Source organism: Crocodylus porosus, unplaced genomic scaffold (assembly GCF_001723895.1).
Source record: "Crocodylus porosus isolate Cpor-Errol unplaced genomic scaffold, CroPor_comp1, whole genome shotgun sequence".
Lineage (NCBI taxonomy): Eukaryota > Metazoa > Chordata > Crocodylia > Crocodylidae > Crocodylus > Crocodylus porosus.
In genome coordinates, this window is record NW_017728943.1 from 93,403,555 (window position 1) to 93,422,464 (window position 18,910).

At 42.4% G+C, this 18,910-nt stretch overlaps 1 protein-coding gene across 1 annotated transcript in view; it reads right to left on the minus strand.

The window, feature by feature from the left end:
- Positions 1-18,910, minus strand: part of FMN2 (formin 2) — a 251,351-nt gene that overhangs the window by 172,331 nt on the left and 60,110 nt on the right. The window contains 1 exon segment of the mRNA XM_019549808.1: positions 13,428-13,489. Coding sequence (XP_019405353.1) covers positions 13,428-13,489 — 62 coding nt within the window.

Below are 18,910 nucleotides of genomic sequence, written 5' to 3' on the forward strand. Positions count from 1 at the left end.
GGGGGTAGAATCAACAGTGCAGAGGTAGACAGACAGGGACATGGGTTGCAGTCTGATGGGGAGGCAGAACAGCATGGCATGCCCAGCAGGCACCTCTGCTGCTGTGTGGGGGCAAGGTGCACAGACTGAAGCAAGCACCACCCCATGTGCACATGCCTGGCCCAGATCCTCTTGAGCAGTGGCTGTGGATGGGGAGTGGGCTGAGCTGAGCTCTGCTCTTCCTGCCTGGGACAGGGATCAGACAGCAGGGAGCACTGCTGTGAGTGTGGGCTGCTCATGCACATATATGTGTGGCGCCCCCTTGACCACAGCACCCAGGGTAATGACCCACTTGTAAGGCCTGCCCTTCACCTAGCAATCAAATAGGAAAGGTAAAGGAAGGTTTGAAATTTAGCCAGCTTCAGCAATTTAGAAGGGACACAAAATGCAAGTATTATCAGTGCATTGACTTTTCCAGGGGGTCAATCACCAAAACAACATGGAGAACAGACACTCTAAGATTACTTTAGGTACATTAATTAAGGCAAAAATGGCACAAAAAAATACTGAAATTCTTTCTGAGGAGTATTACAATTCTCCATAGGTCACTCCATGTTTTTGAATGTCGTAGTTTATGAGGTAGACTGGTATTATCTACACTCAGGCCAGTAACATCAAAAACAGAGGTTTCACATTTGTTTTCTTAAGATGGGTCATGTTGCTACTGTGCTGCCATTCTGTCTTTCTAAAGTGTCTGCCTGGACAACTTTTTCAAGACATCCTGAGATAGGTGGCTTTAAGGTAGCCAACTTACATCTAGGAGCTTACCAATAAGTAGTGGAAGATGGAGAGATGAAGCAGGCTTACCAGCTGTATTCTGGTTTACCACAGTCTTGTCAGACACTCCCACAGGGAATCTAAAGACTGTACTATTAATTACTTGGATATGATTGCAGTTTCCTGAGCAATTGTTTTAGCATTTGCCATACCAGACTCAAATTTAGCTACTAATAAGTACAAATTTCTGTAGTTAGTTCTGGTTCAAACAGTAGTTACAGGTACTGTTACAGCACAGTTTCCCTACAACTTCTCTATCTGATTATTTCACTAGGAATAGCTCCTGTGCAGAATTGTAAAAAGTTAAACCACAAAACAGAAACATATTAGTTAGGTTTATCCACTACCCATGCACACTAGGAAAAAAAAGGGCTTTTCCACTACCAAAGTCATTAATGTACAAGTCCTTCAGAGCTACTACATTATGACAGACCCTATATCAAGAAGAAAACTACAAAGAATAATCAGTCCTACCAGTACCACTTCCCCCTACCCAATGTCTGAAAGCTGATTCTAATTAACAGTAAAAATATATATATGAAAACTATTTTGGGGACAGGGGGTGGGAGTGAATAATCAAAACCAGGGTGAAATAAGGAAGTTCAATATAGAGAGTTATCACCCTTGCTAGAAAATCATTATATGATGCAATAAGGAAATAGCAATACTTGGCAGTTTCTCCACACACATGTTATAGCCCAAATACAGCATTAAAAGAGCTACAGAAAAAGACATGTTAACTTTATTCAAGGGTTAATAATACACCATGGATTTGCTGCAAGACAGGCCATCAAGTATTGGAACGCCTCGCTGAATCCTTTCCATTAAACAAAGAACCCATTATGTATTCAAATTATTTCTAATTTATTGGCCAGCAGATGGTGTTAGAGGCACTTACTTTCTCTTGTTTGACTTCTCTTTCCTGACTACCAAACGTACCACAACCAAAGTGAAAAAATATACAGAAAGAAAAAAAGCATTTTGCATTCAGTGCAAAATTAGGGGTCTTTCACTTAACTGTTATGGTATGCTGTATGCCAACCCAAAAATAAGGGATGCAAGTGTTCATTACCATACAATGTTTATCAATAGTCAGCTCACTTACCAACATTTTCCCTACAAAGTCTGTGCTTTCAGCATGTTCTTCTGCTTTATGTGACTCAGTGGTAACAGGGTAGAGATTTCAAGAGTTTCAAAAACTATAGTGGTTTTTGTACTTAAGATGTATTTTACTCTTTAAAAGTTTGTGAGATATTCAACTGGATATTCCAGTCCTGAATCAGATTACATGTTTCATGCTAGCACTCCCCTCCTCCCCCAAATCCTAGTAACCCAGGTAGTATTATCTCAACTGGAAAACAAAACAAGACAAACAATTTCTGAGAGATATTATAGTATAATCTGAGAACCATCTACTGGGAAAGATCAATTTCTTTGCATGATTTATCTCAAAAGACTTAACTGCCATCTAGCGGCTGAAAAGGGACCCTTCAATATGTTGCCTTCTTAATTTTTTTAGGTTTTTCTGTTACTGTCTCTTTCCCAGGCATCCCACCCCACTTTATTTCTGGCTTGTATGCTTGTGTTTGTATTACTAGATGTGCTACAAGTTTTGGGTAATGACATTGTCTGAAAAGGGACCACCGCCTAGTAATTTTTCATCTAATGCTCTTTTCTAATCTGTCTCTCATCAGGTGAGATCAATTTGGGAAATCAATTTAAAGATCTCTCATATATGTAACTGAATGAGAGAAAAAGGCAAGCTTTATCCATTTCTCTTTCCGATTAGGAGGTCAGAAAACTTGTAACAGAAAATGAGACCTAATATGCTCTCTTTTTACTCTTACCAAAGGAATCCATTCAAGCAGTAAAAGGAAGGGGAGAGGGAACAGCCTCTTGGTACCTCTATGAAACTTAAGTACTCTATATGTGCTAGTTCATGTTCTAATTAGGCTGCATTCTAATAGAAACGCTCCAGCGTGGCTTCATAATCACATGTACGAACTCCTGCAGGTTTAGAAAATGCCCCTGGTCCCTTTAACTAAATCTTGTTCAGTGAGGTTGAGATAAAGTCAGTGACATACCATGGGTCTCCAGCACCTGAGGGCCAATCCTTGCATTTGTCCCCCCTGCCCCCATCCTCCTTGTAGCAATACTTAAAGTCACATTGCATGATAAGAACTCTAAAGGGCCCAGCCTCAGGGATCCCCCCACCCACCCTTGGAGCTCCCCTCACCCTCCCCACCTGCTCACTTTTGGCTGTCCATGCAGTCTGTCCTGAGGGAGCAAGCAGGGAAGGGTTAACCTGGCTGGCCAGCCCTGGATGCTGCCACTTCTTGACTTCTGTTCTTGGGGCTGAGCCTGGCCCAGAGAACAGCAGAGGAGTGGCATCAGGCAGGCAGGGAGGCCAGGGGGCAATGAGTGGTTGCGCTGAGGAGCAAGGAGAGGGCAGTGGGCCTGATCTGGGCCAGCAGGGGAGGAGAGGGGGCAGGTGAGGTGTCTACACTAAGGTATAGCCTGGAGTGGCTATGATCTGGGTAGCCCAAATCAGAAATAAACGTGCCCTGGTAACTTTGACTTACCTAAAGAGTGCTTAAAAGAAGTTTCAGGTGTTAATGTGCCCCAGGTGTTGAGCCCCAGAAACCACCCAAAATTAGTGTGCAACAAGGCCCTTAAACTCCTGCTGTTTGTGTGGGAAGCTGAATAGAGAACTTGCAAATAAGGCAAGCAGATATCTTGGAAAGAACCACCGGGCACACTTCTTTCTCACTTCATCCTCCCAGCTAGGAAGTGTTCCTGCATTGATCTCACAAATCTGTCAGCACTTCTCCACATACAACCTGTTCCTCTCCTCATTATGCCTGTCTTCCAACTGCCCTGCAGTTCTATTAGGAAACAGTCACATAGGGACAGAATAGGGACAGTACTTGGAACTTTTCTTTGCTTAATTACTTTTTTCTTACCAACTTTGTGCTCAGTCACACTAATTAGGACAGATTTTCATTCCTTAGAGAGACCCTGCACTTACCTGGCTGGGCTGCTGTTCTCAGATTAGGATTCACACATCCAAAGAGATAATCTTTAATCAAACAAGATGTCAGAGCCAAAAATCATCTTCTCCAAGTCTAGGGAACAGGTTTGACCACAGTAAAACATATTTCCCAAAACAAAGTCTTTTAAATGCCATAGCAAAGGAATCTTTTGCCATTTAAACTATTTTTGTGTGAAACACTTTTTAAAAGATAGAAGTGGCACACATCCTCCAAAATGTTAGTCTTGGGATTTTTCTTTGTTTTGTTTTGTCATTTATAGTTTCAAGAGTTCAGGCTTTTGATTGCTACTGTACTCAAACCTCTAAAATAACCTAGTTACTAACCTGTAGTTCCTGGAGACTGGTGTAAGAAAAATATTACAAGTCAGTCAGTAGTGTACCATAGTTTCAAATATCATGGAGAAATCGTCACAAGAAAAAAAAAATGTTTATAGGTAGTAGTAAATATATTGCATGTTGCAAAACATACATTTAGTAATTTGAGATTTTCTAAGATAGACATGTTTTCTCTTTGATATTCTTGGAAAGTGCACCCATAGATCATTCAGTAAATCTGTCTTTGGTGCCTGAGAACTGCCAGAATTATTTTATGTAGTTTAGCCATTACTATTAAAGGAAGTGCACCATGTTGGGGGGGCGGAGGAAGGGGGGGCGGAGGGCTCAAGTAATTTTACTTGAAGGATTATTTGTTGGTCAAGACATGGATGAACCAAGCAAAAAACAAAAAACAAACAAAAAAAAAAAATTCAAGCAAGTCTGAAATTCTAAAGGCACAGGAAATACAACACGTTCTTCATGTTCTTATGTGAAGAAAGAAGTTAAATACTTAATGTAATGCAGCAAAATACTATATAACCAAAAAAAATTAAACCTGACCTTTCTGGCAAAAATCACACCTTCTGGGTAGGCTAATACAGGTTCGCTCATAGTCAGTGAAATGAAGGACAATAAATTCTACCAGGGTGCTTATTTATTTATTTTTAAAGCAGCTCTAAACCAGGATATTACATATATACACTATTCAGGAAAAAATCCTCAATGTATTTGTGATTTATATGTGCATTAAAAATACATAAAAATGGATCTGTATCATCACCAAAATATTTAGTGTATAATGAAGATTTTTCTCAAAAACCAAACTACATGTCATCTACATAAGTGAATTAGGAATTTGGTTGGGGGGGAGGGGAAAATGGCACAAGAACGGTGGTAGTGGGGAGGGTAGGACAGTATGCCTAGAAAGTAGTTGAAACATTCTGGCTTAATATATGCTATGACAATTCGTACAATGAGAAGGAGGAAAAACCCCATCTCCAGAGTCAGGATTTAGCACTGAATTTTTAAAACTTAACATTAGAAAATATACTGTAGGGTCTAATGCTGCACAGACAGGTAAATGTGGTTGTATGACTTCTTAAAAAATCTTGCCATAACTACCTTCCAAAGGCTGTAAACTATGTCCATTTCCCAAATGGTTTTAGAGAAGAAACAGCTTACTTCTTTCGATATTTTAGTTACCCATTACAAATAAGTCTAAATTGACAACCTCATGCTGCAATTACTGGTTTCTTCAGGGACATCTGTATTATCTGAGAATACTGACAAGCAGCAGGTCCTGCCTACCAGCTCCTGCTCCACATAAGATAAATGAGATGCCTTAATGCCTTACCACTGTTGATTTTGAGCTCTACGCCCATAGGCAGGTTAATGCATGGGTCCATGGGCCCGTGCCAATCAGGGGCCCCCAGGGTGCCTGGGTTCCCATGGGAAATGGCGGGTTTCCCCTTGCAGGCAGGTAGTATTGTAGCCTGCTTGGGGCTGCTGGAGTGAGACATAGGGGGCCTACATGCATGTGCCCGGCTGCATGCATGCACATGGCCAGGAATACAGCTGTAGACCATGGAGAGCAATTCCCTGCAGGTAAGGAAGGAAGGAGCTTGGAGGAGGGAAGGGGTGTGGGAGTGGGGAAAGATCATGGCCTCCACAGTAAGGGAAGGTGAGTGGGGCTGGAGACACTGCCCAGCCATGGCAGTGCATGGGACCTGGGCTCAGGGCAGGGAGCAAGGCAGAGCCATGGGCATCTTGTCCATGGGTCATGGCTCTCTGCTGCTGCATGAACCCAAGATCTGTGCATGTGCCCCCCAGATGTGTGTGCAGGGTGGATGCTGGCTGCTCACTGTAGGCTCAGAGCTCTCCATTCTGCTGCCTTTCCCTCAGGAGCCCCACACTGGACACACACACACACACACACACACACACACACACACAGAGGCGAATTGTGCCACCCACTACCACGCAGGCAGGGTATGTGGCTGGCTGGCACGGGGCCCCTGGGGCAAAGGCAGCAAGGTGGAGAGCCCTGATCCCACAGTGGGCAGCCCACATCTGCCCTCACTCTGCTCATCTCCAGCCATGGCAGGGGGGCAGCTAGCAGGAAGAAGACATGGTCATGTGCCACCCCATCCCCAGTCCAGCTAGGTCCACCCAGCTCCCCCCCACCATGTGGGGCAGCGGCAGGAGGGGAAGGAGCCCCTCACCCCACTGGAGTCCATGAATTCATGTTTATAATGGGGGGCTCCAATTTTCTGTTTGTCCAGGGCCCCAATCAATCTTAATCCGCTATTGTCTATGCCTCCTGTCTGCCTGAAAAACAGCAGCAGGGAAACTCCCTATGAGAGCTTTGCAGCCTCATTTCCAAGTTTGTGCAAAAGGAATGGAAGTAAATGGCTGGGTCATGGAGTTTTCAGGAGCATAGAGAAGCAATTTGGATATAGCCTTCATCCATAAAACATGTAGCTTTTATGGTTATGACATCTGAGGACTGCTTTTCCCAAAGAAGAGAAAGTTATGAGAAGATTTAATTAAAGACTGCACTCAATATTGCTTTAGTCCTCCTTTCCTTTGTCACATGGGAAAAAAATAAAGATCTCTTATTTGATTGACTGTGGGCAGCTTCAGCAACTCAAAGCTGGAGACAAAACCAGATTAAGAATAAAAGGGTGCGGCACCACAGATAGGAATGTTCTTCACTGCATCACCACACAGGATATTCAAATTGAACTAAGCCTAATTTGAAGAGACGGATCCTTTCCAGAAGGATTTATCTGGATTCAAGGGAAATGAGGGCAAGTAGCTGTAGTAGATGTCTCCATGACTTAAACAAAATTACTGTTAAAGTTGGCTGAATTGCTTAGAACCATAAATGACAAGGAAGGGACAGATCCAGCAGGGTACACCAGTGCACTTGCACCTACCTGCCTTTGATTCCTTCTCCACCCAAAGTTTAAAACCAACTGTCTGGTAGTGACAGGAGCATTTCAAGTCAGCACTGAAGGAGTTCATTGATTTCATGACTCAATTATAATCTATTTGATCCTTTCTAAACTTGTTACTCCACAGCTATTAAAGACCCTCTCTTCTTTTTAATAGTATTGATAGTCCACCAATCAAGCTACCTTTGTTCTGCAATTCTGCTCTGTTAGCAGCTCTTGATAATGAAGCTACTATTTCCCTGCCCTGCAGATTTTTTTTGCTTCATTCCTAAACTGAATAATACAGCCCTAGGTTTCTAGAATATTACTAAAACTTCTAGTTTCTTTTTAACTGGAGAATATGTTATCTTATATATGATTATGCACATCATCATCTGCATCCCCCTTTTCAAAATTCTAGATCCACCCATGTGACCATGCAAAAAGTTTGTTTGTTGCATGGGTAGCAAAGGAGGAGTGGGAACTATGGGCTAAATTACAGGAGAATTTACTTGTATACGGATTAAGCATTTTCTGTTCCTGCTTTCAGAGTTAAAAAAAAAAAAAAAAAAATCTGGGATAAGGCATGTATGTTCCAAATTCCAACTTCTTACCAGGAAGTATTTATCTCTGATACTTCCAAAAGAGCAACATATTTTGTGAGGGAAAGTAGTACAGAAAAGAAAATTAGTACCAGCTGATGGGGATTAGAACCTATACAATTTTGGTAAATCCATTCAGTAAATAATGGAACAACATAGGCTGAAATTTTTAAAGGAAGGGTTTTTAGCCACATAGTTCCCATTTGTTTCAAAGATGAAGTCATAACTAAATCCTCTGGTCAGCCTTTAAAAAAAAAAAATTTCATCCAGTGAGCAGAGTACTGAAAAATGTGATCTCTTTTTCTAAACAGAAAACGTAACCAACAAGGAGCAGATGGGCAACAGAACAAAAATAAGAACACAGACCTTGCTGCCCCAGCTTGGATAAAATAAAATGATTGAAGAAAACAAAGAGAAAAAAAAAAGGAGTAAAGAAAATCTAAATCAGTAAAAAAAAAAAAAAAAAAAAACCCGCAGAAAAAGAAAGAGATACATGCTTAATTATTCAAATACATGCTTCCATATGAACCTCAGGTCTCTGAATACTGAAAACAGAACTGAGAGATAAATCAGAAGACATGACAAAACAACACTTTAGCTTTTTTAATACAGATCGTATAACTTAAACTCAAAAGCGTACTGCTAATATTGGAAGATATCCATGTTTGTCTGTTGAATAGTCTTTCCCCCCCAAAAAAACCCATAAATGTATTAAAATCTATTAGCTAGTTTTTAATTTCAGGAAAGATGGGATTGTTCTGTTTGTGATGCAGCAATTTTCTGACCATTAATAAAATACTTAATAGCCAGTTTCTTTACTATTTATTACTGAATGGGAGGTACAGGAAGAAACTTGAAATAGGATTCCAAAAACTACAGAATATTACATTTCCACATTAATGTTACATACCACTATACTTTATTTATTTCTAACAAATTATAATCAACTTGTACTTCAGTTTTCTATTAATAAAAACATACACACCCATCTACCTTAAACTGGGTTTCTTTAGATGAGTAATCAGCTTGCTAGTGTTATTTACTTTAATGACAAGTCAGACCTTTTGTCCAATTAAAACGAAAGAAAATGGGCACCAGCTTGCGGGCTTTTTATTTATTTTATCTAAGCATTTGCTGGAAATTGATTCAGATTAGGACTACTATAGTTGCATTTTATAAGAAAATGGGGAAGCTACTTTTATTAAAACGTTCATGATTTGGAATATAAATATAGACCAACTGCAATTATTGTATTGTTTACCAGGTACTATTGCATTCGATTTGATTAATGGCTTCCAGAATTTAAATCTTGCTAATTACATAAAAGCGAAAAGCATCTAAAATGATGCATCCCAGTGTGTCAAAGTTTAGTTGTATGCTTTTGATATACACTTTTAGTAAAATAAACAAACAACCCCAACCCAATATTTGTAACTGGAACAAATCATTTGATAGTGTCATTCTACTCAAACTTTTGGGTTTTCTGCAAAATGTTATACCAATTTACCAATCTTTTCACACATATACTACCGTATTCTAAAAGTTTTGGTTATCCTTTAGCAGGGATGGTTAAGAGCAGTGGTGTGTGAAGCATGCCCTATTCAATTCAGATTCGGCCTGAATCAAGGACAGCAATTCAATTGGTTGCTTTGGATCACTGTCTCTGATTTGATTAAGCTGAATCAGAATCTGAAGAATCGATGCTGATTTGGAGGATCAGTGATTCGGACATAGACACAGCTTTAAAAGTTTTTTCTACACATCTCGAAGTACCAGCGTGGGTTGTGAATGCTGCAGCAGATGGAACATCCTACAGGAGTGCAGGGGGGCCCTCCACGTGCTTGGCAGTGAACTCAGAAGTGGACTGGAAGTACTTTTGGTCCACTTCTGAGACCAGTGGGCGCATGGCCCTCCCCCCCCCACACCCTTTTTGGCTCGGCAATCAGCTACAGGGGGACCCCAGGTGTCTTACCCCCAGACCCAGGAGGCATCAGTTGCTGAACCAGGGGGCCACGGTGGGGTCCCCTGCGTGCTACCCGGTGAACCTGGAAGTAGACCCTAAGTGCTTCTGATCCACTTCTGGGTCTGCTGCCAAGTGCATTGGGGAACGCCCCCATGCTCCTGTGGGACACTCTATGCACCCCAGCATTACAGCATTCACAAGCCTCCTGCTACCTAGAGGTATGTAGAAAAAACACTTAAAGCTGTCTCTACATCCAAATCACTGAATCTTTCCGAATCAATTCAGAAGGTTTTGATTCAATATGGAGAGATTAAAGGGTTCTCCAATTCGATTCCTATTCAGAGATTTGGCCACCAAATCAGGCCAGATCTCTGCAGAATCGAATCAGGGACCGAAGCTTTGCACAGACCTAGTTAGGAGCTATGGAATAACAATAAAAGTCTAACCTTATAAAATCCTTATGAACAAAATTTAGACAGCTCCATATATGTCAATGCCCTGATTCAAACCAAATTCCAGGGTTCAAATGACTTCATGTAAGAGTCAGAATGATAAAAATATTCTACACATAGGCTTTGCTCCCTCCTCATATTCCTTCAGACATTCACACATTTTTATTCCTCCCTTTCCAAGTAACTCAGTGTACTTATTCATTATTTGAAAAGGTGTGTCACCGTTTCATCTTGAAGCTTTTGTTTAAGTGGGTCAGTCTTGTACAAGGAGGGGAAAGTTTCTTAATTTCACCCAAAGTCAGCTACCTTTATGAATTCACTACACACCATATCATAACTGCTGAACTGTTAAATGTGGGCTACAGGGTTTTTTATGCTGAACAAATCCAATCTACCCTGAATTCTCTATATTAACTAGTCTTGTGCGGCCAAATGCTATTCCATCTATTAGGCATGTAAGTGGACTTGAGTACCCAAGTATAATTCTATTCCACCCTGTCCACATCCCTGAAAAATCAATCAGTGCATTTACTTTTGTAACATGATCATCTTAGGTCAGGCACAGACATTACACACAGACTAATCTAAGTGATTAGAAATATATCTAAACCTATAACTGTACTGAATTTGGTGCACATAGACTAGTCAAAACATGGCAGAACCTGATCTAACATGGAGCTAGTTTGATGTGCATTCAAATCTAATTGATTTAGGTTAGACTGGTGAATGGAACTTCTGTACCAGATCCTCTACTGAACCAAGTCAGATCGCTTTCCTCTGGTATCCCAGCTTCCTTTGTGGTCTCCCACAACATCTCTTTGCAGGGAGGTCCACAAAACTAAGTCTGTACCCAGCTGCTCTGGGACAGCAACCAGCAGACCTTGCCCCTGAGCTCTCCCAGAATTGAGCCAACACAGACCCTTTCGCTTACTCCACCTCCTGCTTTTGGCCATCTGTCTTGGAGCCCTAAGAGGCACCAGGGGACAGGGGTAAAGGGAGTCATCTGTGTTGCCTGCACAAGCCCCATGACCCACATCTGTGGGCCATGCCTCTGCACCTCGTCTTGAAGCACCCATGATGTGTACACGCACCCCCCGACACTGAGCCCAAGAGAACCCCAGAACTCATGCACAGCCTTACAGAGCTCAATACTGGCTCCTGCACACCCAGCCACGGACCCCTATACCCCTGTACTTGGGTATAGCCCCATAGAGCCTGATGCTGGCTCCTGCACACCCAAGCAGGAACCCCTATGCTCCCATACTGAGGCACAGCCCTACAGAACCCAACCTTGAATCCTGCGCACCCAGACAGGGATCCCCATGTCCTTATACTCAGGAACAGCCACACTGAGCCCGACTCTTGCTACTACACATTACATCTCCATGACCAGAGCCAGGCATCCTGTCACCTAGAATCCAATATGGATTTCTCCTTCCCCCTTAAACCCTCCCCAAGCAGGAGCTAGTGTGAGCAGCTCACCTCTGATGGATCAGGATGGCAAAAGGCAAAATATTGGGAGTGGGCCTACATGGAGGCAACCCTGTAATCTCCATGGATCAGCTACCACCAGCAGATGCCTGGGCCATGGGCACCTGGGGTGCTGCAAGGCTTTTTTTGGCCTGCAGACACAGGGTTCTGGAGTAATAAGGCAGGGGGAGGTGTGAGGGGTATGATTGCCCATGCCCAGAAGCCAATCTGGGTGGCCCAGGCACGCAGCAGCTTCTGGCAGCACCAGGACCACACAGAACATGCTGAGAGGCATGCACAAGTGCCCCCAACCTGCATGCCTTGGGCCAGTGCAGACAGCCCGCATGCTCCCCCCACCAAATGGCAGATTCGTATACTGTTTGCTATCAATCTAACCTATGCCGCTTACAGAAAATCATGCGACTTGGGTCAAATCCATCTCAGGCTTTTTAAACATCTATACTTAGTTTTAGTCCTAAGACTGAGTCTCAAAAAATCAACAAGAGGAAGACCCATCAACCTTTTTGTTTTAACAGTTTTTTCAAGGACTAGAACAATGTGGCCTGATGGACATTACAGTTAAAATGCAATTAACTGCTTAATTGCATCTTAAGTACTAACCTGGCCACATAATCATTCAATTAATGGTGTGATAAAATGGGGAGTAAGCCACAATGTTTTTAAACAAAATGTACAATAACTTTGTAGCTGGTTCTTATCATGCCTTTGACTGAACTGTGGCCAGTGGTCCCAACCTGTTGAGCAAACAGGAGCCCTTCAAGCCTCACATGTGTTACAGAGACTGGGAGTGTTAGTCAGCTGACTGGGGTTCCCAGCTGTGGGAGCGCACTGAGTCTTTGGCTTCAATGAGCTTCTACAGTTGGAAACACTTGTCAGCTTACTGAGGGTCCCAGCTGTGGAAGCCAGGATCAGCTGATTGACAGTCCCAGCCAGGGGAGCACATGGAGCCTATTCTGCAACTTGCTGATGCAGGGGGAGCCTGTGATCATGATCATGTGCTCCCCTGCTTATCCTTTCTTAAAATGACTAGTAATTTTTGACTACTAACAATATAGGCTTTAGCAAGGCTGAACTTTCAGGAAGTGCTGGAACCTAATTCATGGAAATGGGATTTATTTAGTGTTTTGAGTTGGGCAAGCAAATGGCTAGTAACCTTTTTAAATCTTAGCCAAGATTTGCTGCATCAAGAAGCCGGCTCTTGTCCATATTAGCCCAAAGGATCAATGTGACTATTCACAAAGACACAAAGCCAATATGCATTATTTTTTATCTATTCCAATGATTACAATTAAAAAATCCTACTTAACCCTCCATATCACGGTAGTCAGTTTCAGTTTTTAGTTGAGATTTATTTTTTAACCAATAGTAAATGGGCAAAGCCACATCTTTAGAGTATTACTGGTGTCACAGGGAAGCACTAAAGGTAAAGTTTTGCACATGTAGTTTTGGCTATAATTGCAATTAAAAAAAAAAAATACCAGTAAAGGAATCAAATAAGACATAGCAATTGATAAATGGTTAATATGTGCAAAAGCTGGCTATTGTTCGCTTCTGAGGGAAGACAATAGAAACTTACTTCTTACAATAACTGTTTTCAGTTCTATGAACAGAATATAGATTATGAACAAATATTATAGAACAACTGAATTCAAAACTTAGAAGGAAATGGATATACCCAAAATGTAGTTTCAGTCTACAGAAAAGCGGTGATTGTTTCCAAAAAGTGTCTAACATAGATTCCAAATCTTACTATTGCAAGTGTAATACATGCTATATATTACACCTTGGCTAATATCTTACCTGTACCTGATGAATATCCTCTGTGCCTTGTTTCTGTGTTTCTAAGATAGCAGCTTCAGATTCTGTATTGAAAAACGAACACAGATTCAGAAAGTGTTTTATTTTCAAGTCTTCAGAAAAGCTATAAAAAAGACAAAAATCTCCATGAAAAGTCCCCACACTTTGTTCCACTATATAATCTCGCTAAGAAATAGAATTTGCTCCCCATGAAATATGCAACCATGGGTGAAATTATACTCTACCGTTAACAAACACTAATTCTAAGGAATATTAGTCTGTGCTAAGGTTAACTAGTGCTAACAATCAGTCACACATTCAGGGTTAATAAGCTCTCTAATGTGCATGACTCAGACCTGGTGCCAGAGGCCTAACAAGCAGGGGCATGGCTAGGATATGCAAGTCTGCTCCATGCCTGCCATGCTCACTGGCTCTCTAGTCACAGTATATGCCAGGAAGGAACAGGGGAAGGGCCCCCCATGCCACTTGGATCATTTCATTCATTCCTCCAAATCACCCCATTACCGCCCCCCCCACTGCAGCATCAGCCCCCAGATCACTCTTCCACTCTGCGATCAGCCCCTCCACCCCCCAGATTGCCACCCTGTCACCACAATCAACCTGAAAGCAGTGCCAGCAACAGCAGCATGCATGGGGGATTCCCTTTTCCTGCTTGTTCCTGGGCTCCCCAAAACCCATGCCAACCCTATGCTCCCTGCTATCTCTCCCCCCACCCCTACTCCCCTTCAGTTATAGGGCCTGGCAGGGACTGGATTTGGGCATTCTGGGGCACCGTGGTCTACAGGAATCCCAAGAAAAGGCAGGAAAGGGGAACCCAGAGACCAGGACCCCCAACACTTTCGGGTGGACTGGAATAGCAAAACAATGATCCAGGGGTGGAGGGGCCAATGAGAGGTAGAAAGGGCAAGTGGGATGGCAGAGGATTGATCTGGTGGTGAAGGGAGTGATTTGGGGCCCAGGTTTGGGGGCAATTTATGGGGGCAGAAAAGTTAACTTAAGCTAGATAGCAAAAGTCAAAAATCAACTTTGCCCAAGGTGGTATAAACTTTAAGATGCTTAAAGAGTATTTTGCACTTGTTAATAAAGTATAATTGTTCAAGTCTGAAGTGCCCTTAAGATGGGCTAGTTGTAATGTGCAATCTCATCCAAAGTATATAGAACCTTTTAAAAATATGGGTTTTAAAGGAGTATGGAATAGTTAAAGGTAGACATAGCTTGGTGATGCATTACATTTTTCCCTCTTTACCACAGCACTTTTATGACACTGACATTCATTTAATGGAACTTTTAGCTCATTGCTGCTCAAGCTTTCCTTATTCCAATATTTTTCATACAGTAAAAGTCTCTTTGAGGTAGAGGAACAGAGTGGCCAATGTGGCTAGTCCCAGCTGTACAGACATGGGAACATGCATTTCAGGATGTACTCTAAAACATTTAATGTGGAGAACTGAGAAGCCCTTGAATCAGACTGACTTCCCCTTGGACAGAGAAACTATCTTCCTATCCCAGATCTAATTTAGCATCATGGCACAGAACTGTCTATAACAAAATTTCAGAAAGATGAACCACCAGTCAGACTAAAAAATAAAAATAGCAGTAAGTTTTCATTTCTAAAAGGGAGTGAAGTAAAATAGCTTCTGATCCAAGGATGACGACAGATAATGTGAAAACAGGAACAATCATCATCACCCATGCATTGCTTAACTTAGTTTATAAACATTTTTAAAGTCCATTCATTTCAAAATAACAGTTTGAAAAAGATTTACAGCTCAAAAAACAAACCAAAAAACCCTAACAGCTCTTTGGCAATGAAAAAGAAAATAGTGAGATCAAAATTAAGATCATTTCTCTATTTCATTTCCCTGGCAGATTCACATTTGAAATAAGTCTATCCTCTTTTGTACTTTAAAGGCTGGATAAGCCACAAATATTAGGGTTTGGGGGATTTTATGGTGGGGAGAGGGGAGGTTGAGAGTGAGAGATATGCATTTTAAAACAAAACCTTTAAAATACTGATCCACAGTTTTATTTAAGTCACACAAGTTAGATGGAAACCTTGATTCTGGTAACGTCATTTATTTCAGTAAGAAACACGTAGTATGCATTCCAGCTTTGTTTCTACAGTGTAGTATTTCATTGTTTGCCAGACAAAAAGAATTACATTTTTTTGTCAGCAAGGATGGACTTTTACAACCACCAGGGCACATACAGTACTTTAAAGTTATTTGTTAAAACTTTACAGAGAATAATGAAGAGGGTTTGTTTTTTTTTTTCATTTTGTAATGGAAAAAGAAAGCACCATGTGGTTAAGAGTACAAGTAAAGTAATTCTGGCTTCCATTCTTCACTTTCTAAATACATGTTTGACCTTAAACCACCTCTCTGTGCTGTTGTGTCTTAGCATGACAAGACAACTTTTCTAACTGTAAGGGATATATTGTCAGGCATTTTTGTTTTTCATTAACCCCTGTACAATGCTCTTAGAAGTATGTCCATAGAAGGAGCAGTGTACAAGTGCAATCAAACTCAGTATCATGGGAGAACAAAAAAACCCCCCTAACAAACAGAAACACCTTACCCAAACAAAAAAGGAGAATTTAAGTAGAATTTAGTCACCTAAATCCAAGAGGACATTCTTCCACCCCTCACCACACACTTTTTTTTTGGTGCCTTGAAGTCTACAGACACATCTTCATTTTGACAACTAAAATGTTTCAGGACCTAGAGTGCCTGTTTCTGTGTAGGCCCAAAAGGGATGTCATTTTGCCAGTCTGAGGAGCTCAGGGCCTATCTTCCACCTAAGTCCAGTCCATAGACCAGGTGCTTCTCTACCTAGCTAAGTGCTTACAGACCAACAAGCCCTAATACCAAAGATTTAGTAGCCACAGCAACTTGAATTTAGAAACACAAAATCCCACCATGAATGTACCCCCAAGAATTCATCCCTGATGGCAGCAAAATAACAACGATCTGATCAGAGAGAATGCAGTACACAACGTTGAGATGACATGATATGGTGATCTTATCTATTAAACTATGCAGAGGGAAAAGAACCAATTCTAGTTCAAGAGCAACAATGTGATAATTTAGAAACTATTTCCATTCACCATTCTCAGCAGTCATATTGACACACTAATAATTGATCATAGATGAAATATTCAAGTCAAGAATATGGTGCCAGTGGTGACATTTCTACTAAGTATTTAACTACAAACCTAGCTGTAAATAACTATCAAAGGGTTCTCATGTTTTCCCTTTATGTTTCAGAAGGCACAGTCACCTTAGGGCTTTCTTACACTTACATGTAGCATATGCTAATTTTAAATCAGTTTTAAATTTAGCATGTTTTGAGAAATCACACAGTAAGGGTTAATACCCCTACAATGTGCTCTGTTCTGAGCTGCTCATAAAAGTTCTGGCAAGCAGGGGAATGGCTAAGAGCCAAGATAGCTCTGTGCCTGCCCCACTTGCAACTCAGGGGCAGGATAGGTGGCCCAGATTGTGGACAGTTGGGGCTTGGCAGAATCCCATCAGGCCTGCCATATCCAGCCCCCTCTCCCCATCCCTTGTCCTGCCAGCCTGAATTAAGCTAGCTACAGTCCCCTACCTCCTCCATCCTGGGGCTCCCTCCCTGCCAATCCCCCCTGGCCTTCACTGCTTACCTCCACACTCCCCAGTTTACCTGCATTGCAGGCACTGACCCAGGGGGAGCAGGAAGGGAAGGGGAACCCCGTACCCAACCACTGTCACTGCTCCCAGTACCACTGGGCCCAGCCTAGAGTAGCAGTGGCAGCAGGCAGGTTCCTTATCCCTGCTTATGCTGCCAGGACAGTGCTTGGAGCTGTAGGTGACCCAGGAGCTGCTGGCTGTGCTGCAGTAAGCAGGGATCTGAAGCATGTGTGTTGGGGGGCGGGGAGGAAGGCCTGATCTGAGTGTGCGTATGTAGGTGGGGGAGGCTGGCACCCAATTGGACCTGCTGCACTGCCCATCCCACCCCCCCTACACCCTCAGATTGGGCCCATCACACTGCCCACACCCTCCTGCACCAGGAATGCCAAAGAGTCCACTCCTCACTTCCCTACCCTACCAGCCTGGATTGGACTCACTGCACCATGCCACCTGCCCCTCCGCCCCACCTACCCACTTGCTGACAGATTTGGTCAGCCACCCTGCACCCTTAGATTGGCCGTCCCTCCTCATATCCCAGTTGACCACTCACCATCCCCATGATAGCTCCCAGAACTGTCCCGGGAAACAAACAGGGAAGAGAAACCTATCCAGGACACTGTTTTCTGCACAGTAGTGTCATGGCAGCCACAGTGATGGTGTCTGGGCACGTGGCTTCCCCTTCCCTGCCTGCTCCCCTGGGCCAGTGTTGAAAGTGCAAGTAAGATGCAGGGACATAGGAAGCCCTGGGCACCAGAAATGGGAGAGGAAAGCAATTCTACCTTTAGGTGCTATCTTTGTGGGGGAAGATTGAGCAGCTGAAAGCAGTGCCTACTGGGATGGTGGAGCATCACTTTCAACTTGTTTCTGACTGCAACATGAATTGCCCAAAATGAAATAGAGATAATCCTTGATGGAAGAGGATTATCTGTGAGCCACCCATAGAGACCTTAACATGCGTTTTCCTACCTTAATGTGTGAACACTCCTGATTTAAGCGCCCCCCCCCCCCCGTTTTAAGGGCTCCCATTTACATTAACATGCAACAACACCCTTAATGAGTGCCTATGTTCCAACACTTTACTCTTCAGCTAAGGTTAAAGACAAATTTTATGAAGAATTATCTATCAAAGTCAGGAAGATTCAAAACATTGTGAACTTGTATATCCTGGGACACTTCAATGCAACAGCAAGTGTTCACAGTGAATCCTGGCCAACTTGCCTGGGTTCACGTAACACAGGAAGTATGAATGATAATGGACAAAGGCTGTTGGAGTTCTGCTTGTATTATAACTTGTGCATCACCAACTCACTCTTTCGAACAAAGCTGTGCCATAAGGTATCATGGAAGCACCCAAAATCTGGCCACTGACACTCTTCACTTGGCAGTCTCATCCCAATAATAATAATATCCTCCTTACTTGTAGTTACCATCTGATTGAAATGCTGCCCATTCATTTGTGTTCACTAAGATCAAATTGAAACCAGAGAAAAATCTTCTAGTTGAAGTATAAGTTTGCTGTGCATTAACATCACCAATATACCAATATATCTTATCTTCAGAAAACCTTGATGTTTATGGAGGCTCTGGAGGAGGCTGTTCAGACCTGCCTTTGGGTGAGACTGAAGAAGAAAAGCAAGGAAGCCTTAGAAAAGATCTGCTACTGATTCTATACTTGGCAAGCAGGTCAGAAGAAATTGGGGTTGGTTTGAGGTGTACTCACAGGTATTGACTGTTTATCAAGGCCAAACAAGCTGCTCTATTAAATCACAAGAAGAATTCCTGTCATGGAAAGCCCCA